Below are 5,998 nucleotides of genomic sequence, written 5' to 3'. Positions count from 1 at the left end.
CCCTAAAATTTAGAAAATTAAATTAATACCTGGAACAAGTGTTACAAATCTCCCCCACTTGAACTAGACTTCGTCCTCGAAGTCTGCCGACCCAAATAAATCCGGGTAGTGGTCTCGCATCTCATCCTCCGGCTCCATCTAAACCCAACTGATTTTTAGTGCCTCATGAGTTGGCTCGAATCGATTACACTCATAAATCATCATCAGTATTAAATTTTGTTAGAAGTTGTGTTCAATTTTGGGTGGTGCTTTATTTTATGCAATCTATGTTCCTTTTTTAGATTTGGTGAAAGCTGCCGCATGCAAAGTAGCAAAGCACGATAATGCATGCATTGAAAATCAACATGTGTTTATACCTTTCGCATTTGATACATTTTGTTTTCTCGCATAAGAGGCGGTGAAGCTACTCAACAGAGTCCACCGGGTCATGCATATTGATTTTATATCTTCTACATCTACAGATGTTATTTTCAAAAGAATTAATTTTGCCATTCAGAAAGGGCTGGTAGCACAGCTTGTTGCCCGTTTGCTATCCGTCGATATGTATTGACTTTTTATCCATGTTCATGGATATAAAAATATCTAGTAAAAACAAATGAAGTTTCATAATTTAAGAAAAAAAATGATAGTAATAATAATAATAACAGTTTTATAGGTTTATTAAAAAATTAATAAAAAAAAATCATGTGGACTTCATATTAATGCCACTTGGATCCGAATATGTCATGTCACATCCTACATATGTTATTGATATGTTATTGTTGATAGACCTTTTAATCTTTAATGGTCAATATGTAATTCGCAAATACTTTGATAATTAATAATAATAATGACATTTTCTACTATATGGACGTTTTCTTATATTTATGATATTTTCAGAAGTTTATTGTATGTGTAGAAATTTTTTGTGATAAACAGTTTTTATACAGCCAAGAAGTAGTTAAGCCTTAGCCCTCGAGAACTGGGCCAAATCTGAGGCCCAAAAAGATGTTATTAGTTCCAGCAATCGAGAATCAGCCCAAAATCCAGAAATAATCGTGGTCGATTAGACGATTACTACTACATTTACTAGCACGGAGCATGGATGATTACACCGCAGATGCAGCCTCAAATTGGGCGGGAAACAAACGAAATCGTTAACAATCGCCCATTTGTTCTTAAACTAGTATCTATTTAATAAGGTATTTTTCTCAAGTATTTTTCATTTTTTTTATTTGAATATAGTTTGTTATTATCTAGGGTTTGTGGGTTCTTTGTATACTCTTGTATTTTGCTGAAATGTCTTTAATTTTAGTTTTATTATGGGAGTTTGGTTTGTTTGGTTGATGATTATATACGTTTTATATATTTTTTGTAATGTATGAAGTGTTTGATGATCGGAAGCTTAATGATTATTTGCGAGTAATGTCGGAAGTTTAGAACTTTGAATTAAAGATGTTTATACCGATGCATCCTATGAGAGGAAAGCTCGACTTATAAAGATCAAAATCCCGCTAAAGAGTAAAAAATTGGCATCCCATCCCATGACATTAACCCTTTAATATAAAAAAATTATTTAATTTCTATTTTCTAGATTGTTGATATAATTATAGTTTTAGTCTTGTTTCTGTTTCTGTTTTTGGTTTTAGTTATTGTTTTAATTTTGAACTTTATATTTGTTATTCAATGCAACATTAGTAAAGAATATAAATGTATACAAAATAATACATCAAACTAGTGTAATTTTTAGGTGTAACATGAAGTTCTCATATGAGATAAATATATACAGTTGGAAACTATAATGCTTTAGAATGTGCAATTAGAAATGCATTGACATGAGTGTCCGTAAACTTTGAAATACTTAGTTGCCTTATTATGACACTAACCCTTAATAGAATAGAAGTGCATTATGTAGACAGAGGATCTTACACAAGAAAAGAGAGATTGATAAAATGTGTGTGTGTGTGTTTTGATTATCTGTCTGAGTGGTTTTTTATTCACATCACAGTAACATAAACATGACGAAATCCAAGCTAACAAATGCATCAGAAGGCGAATTAGATGGGGTTGATATGATCAGTAAGTTGCCGGATGATATCCTTCAATTGATTCTTTCACGTATTCCAAGTACCGAAGAATTAACACGAACCAGCATTCTGTCGAGACGATGGAGGTATTTGTGGACTTCAGTTCCCTCTATAGACATAGATTTTACCCGAGGAGTGGGTCTCTCATATGGATTTCTGACATTGAAAAGTGACGTATTCAAAGAGTTTGTGTATTGGGTTTTACTAAACAAACCTCTTGTTTTGGATAGTTTTCGTTTATGGTGTGCGAGTTGCTACAATATGTCGACCATAAGGCGATGGATTCATGCCGCCGTTGTGAGAAAAGTCAAACTACTTGACATGTTGTTTCGCCCAATAGATGATTCTGAGATGCCCGATTGTCTGGTGACTTGCGCTTCGCTTGAGGTATTAAGGTTGCATTTGATGAGAGGTCCTCTAAGTGTGCCCAAATTTACAGGGTTTCCGGCACTTAGGGTTCTTGAGCTGAACGATGTTGGTTTATTGAAGGATGATTTAGTAAAATATTTTCTCGAAAGCTGCCCATTGCTTGAGGATTTGAGTTTGATAGACTGCCCTGCCTATTCTCTTGTTATTTCATCTCCGATGCTCAAGAATGTGAGAATTGATACCCAAGAACTAGTTGATGATGATGGGTACGCTGAGGAGGGATTAGATATAGATTGGGCCATGTGTCTAAGCCTTGAGATTTCTTGCCCAAAACTGGTGTGTTTAACGTTAACGGGTTATGTAGCTACGGAGTTTCTCTTTAACAATCTATGTTCATTGAAGAAAGCTGTGATTTACGCTGAAGAATTGTTTGAAGTTGAGGAACCCATTTATGATTTGTTTTATGACATGCGTCATGTGGAATCTTTGTCGATCAGCCTTCGCTCTGTTGAACAGGTAGATTCTTATACCCTTATGTCATGTTTTGTCATCCTTGTATAATTGTATTTACCTATCGTTTAGTATAAATTTTGCACATTTTCTCTTTTCACACCTTAATCTTTCAAGAATTACATACCACACTTTTAAGGCTTATTTACTTTCCTTAACAAGGTGTATTATCTTTCCTTAATCTTTCAAGAATTACATACCACACTTTTAAGGCTTATTTACTTTCCTTAACAAGGTGTATTATCTTTCCTTAATCTTTCAAGAATTACATACCACACTTTTAAAATCATGATTAACATTCTCACATAATCTCTGCTAAGGTATTATATATGAATTTATGCACTTAGGGATCTAAACATGTCACATTATGCACTTAACATGAAACATGACATCCGGTGCTTATGTTTCATGTTTTTTTGTGCAAATGACACTTCTAATTGGTCTTTGTAACCCTAATACTTTTTTTTATGTCATCTTTGTTTTTCCATATGAAAAGATGGGCTTTAGAGATGATGATGACCCTATATCTCTACCTAATCTCAAGACGTTGGAGCTTACAGTTGATGCCCTACATGTACTCATCCGATTTCTCACCTGTCTTCCAGATCTGGAGTATCTTCATTTGATTTTTCCAAAGGTATTCTCATATGAATTACTGTAATATTTTTTGGAGTAAATTACAGAAATGGTCACTGTAGTTGTCCAAAAACTGCACTCTCAGTCCAATTTATTTTTTCTAACCATACAGTTTCTAAGTTTGAATTTTGTTACTGTTTGGTCCCTGATGGCATTGGTATTTGGTACCATTTTCTGGATTTTTTATTTATTTATATAAATTAATTCAAAAAGAAATCAAAGTTCATGGGCCCCACTCCCACTCCCACTCCCACCCCAACCCCACACTCCCATCATCTTCCAGAATCCAGATATAGATATCAATTAAAGATCAAAGATAAAAGGACTAGGAAAGGTTATTTTAGTAATTTCACGTGGGACTAGTCAACCACAGGGGCTGTTACCGTAACAAATCTATATTTAAGGGTTAACCGTTAATTTACTTATTGTAAACAGCCATAGGGACCATTTCTGTAATTCAATACTCTGTTTTTTATGTATCACAATCTTGAAGAATGTGGCTCGCTTTCACTCATCCCATTTCTCACATGTGCTTTTGTTTGATGATCTAGAATGTTTATGGATTGGACAAGTGGAATCAAGATGAAGCTACACCTGAAACAATGAGCATCTTGACTCGTCATCTGAAAAAGGTGGAATTTCTTGAATTCCAAGAAAATAAGCCTGAACTAAATTTAGCCCGTTCCTTATTGGAGCATGGAAAGGAATTGGAGGAAATGGTTTTCAGTTGGAGTGATGAAGCCAAGTTCCATGAGATGTCAATGGAGACTATGAATCAATTGTTAAATTTTCAGAAGGCTTCTTCAACTGTCAAACTTAGAGGTGTAATTAACCCAACCAAACCCTATTCGTGACCTCTCCCAAAAATACTCGATTCAAGTCGAGTAGAGCTCGTGAGATTATTCAAAGTTACATATTTACCCTTTTCACAACATTTCGACTCGGCTTAATTAAACCCTTAGTCAAACGCATGACTCTTTGGAAGGAAGAATAGATGTTACAAGCTATCCGCTAAAGCTGTAAATAATAAATGCCTATCCATGTTACAAGGTAAACCAGATTTCATGGTTTCATGTGGATATTTGTTGGATTTGGATATTTACATTACCCAACTTGATGTTGTTTATTTCAATTTTTACTAGACTATGTAATTTTGGTTCTCCAATCTGGTTATGTTTGTATTCTGTTGTTAAATTTATTCAAATACAATTATTCTTCGAATTGGGATGAAAATAGGAAAATAGGACGAGTTTGACAAACTAATAGTAGTTATTAGTTAATATTAAAAGAGTTGATGTTCTAGTTATCGAACACACATTTAATTACCAACAAAATCGCTTAAACCCATAAAACCAAATAGCCATAACCGAATGGTTTCTTATATAAAGTTAAAAGCAGAATTTTTATGACTGGTTTCAGCTTAATTACTTTTGTTTTATAGAAAAATATGAGAACCAAACGATATATTTTCAAGCAAGAATTGAAAATAAGCAACATGAACTCAGGTAGTGAATACTTCAAATCCAAAAAGCATCCAAATGAGACCATGAAATCTAGTAACCCTTGACAAGAGTAGATATGTACTACTAATTATAGTCTAACAAAAAGCCTAATTGTAAATCAGTCTTAATCTTTCAGGAGAGTAATCAGCTTGACAGTTGAAGAAGCCTTGTGAAAATTTGAAACTTTCTCCATAGTCTCCATTGACTTGCGAGGGTACTTGTCTTTGTTACCCCAACTGAAAACAATTTTCTCCAATTCATTTCCATACATCAGTAACGAACGTGCCATCAATAGGCTCCGATCTTCTCCATTGAATTCAAGAAACTCAACTCTTTTCAGACGGCGAGTCAAGATTCTCCTTGTTTCAACTTCTTCCAACTTCTTGTGGGCAAATCGCCATGAATTCCTCTACATCGTCAAACAAAAATGTTAGTTTTGTTGAGGTGTTAAAAAAGAATCTACTATTTCAAATGCTCGAAAAATGTCTATGTCAGAAATCTAATATGCATAAGACACCACTTAAAGTGTAAAAGTGAGCCGTCAAATTTGAATAAAAAAATACCCTTTGATATGAGAATACGTCTTGAATGATCAAATGTAATGCCTCCATACACGGATAATGTTTAAGAATTTGTATGATCCATGGGGAAGTCATCAATTGTGATAGTTAGCTCCAAAGTCTTCAAATTATGTAAAGATGCAGCATCAATGCACTACAATTAATGACATCAAGTAAGGTTTCGAAGTTATTATACTGCAATAAGTTTTAACCAAAATGAAAATTTGTGCATAAAGAGAATGAGCATCTACCTTAAGGACGAAGTAAGGGTTAAGCCACAAAGATTGCATGCACATGGGAAATTCCAGCAAACAACTCACGCATGGTGTTCCCCATCAATTCAGATGGTGTTCCT

The 5,998-nt window shown here is 34.2% G+C and overlaps 1 protein-coding gene across 1 annotated transcript; it reads left to right on the top strand.

Annotated features, from left to right (window-relative positions):
* Nucleotides 1–1,048: 1,048 nt before the first annotated feature.
* LOC145123840 (FBD-associated F-box protein At2g26860-like) lies at nucleotides 1,049–4,802 on the top strand. The gene is made up of 4 exons (XM_079059047.1): nucleotides 1,049–1,181; nucleotides 1,988–2,951; nucleotides 3,442–3,582; nucleotides 4,133–4,802. The coding sequence occupies exons 2-4, from the start codon at nucleotides 1,998–2,000 to the stop codon at nucleotides 4,433–4,435; spliced, it is 1,398 nt and encodes a 465-aa protein (XP_078915173.1). The 5' UTR covers nucleotides 1,049–1,181; nucleotides 1,988–1,997; the 3' UTR covers nucleotides 4,436–4,802.
* Nucleotides 4,803–5,998: the final 1,196 nt, after the last annotated feature.

Source organism: Lactuca virosa, chromosome 7, assembly GCF_052849685.1.
Source record: "Lactuca virosa cultivar CGN04683 chromosome 7, Lactuca_virosa_CGN04683_v6, whole genome shotgun sequence".
NCBI classification, from domain to species: domain Eukaryota; kingdom Viridiplantae; phylum Streptophyta; class Magnoliopsida; order Asterales; family Asteraceae; genus Lactuca; species Lactuca virosa.
The sequence above is the reverse complement of the archived record's forward strand: the minus strand, read 5'-3'. Positions and strand labels throughout refer to the sequence as shown.

Excerpts from the sequence above, each read along its gene's own strand:
- LOC145123840 (XM_079059047.1), top strand. The coding sequence starts at position 1,998 with ATGACGAAATCCAAGCTAACAAATGCATCAGAAGGCGAATTAGATGGG. Across the intron at positions 2,952-3,441 it reads GCCTTCGCTCTGTTGAACAG|ATGGGCTTTAGAGATGATGA; the intron begins GTAGATTCTTAT and ends CCATATGAAAAG. Across the intron at positions 3,583-4,132 it reads TTCATTTGATTTTTCCAAAG|AATGTTTATGGATTGGACAA; the intron begins GTATTCTCATAT and ends TTGATGATCTAG.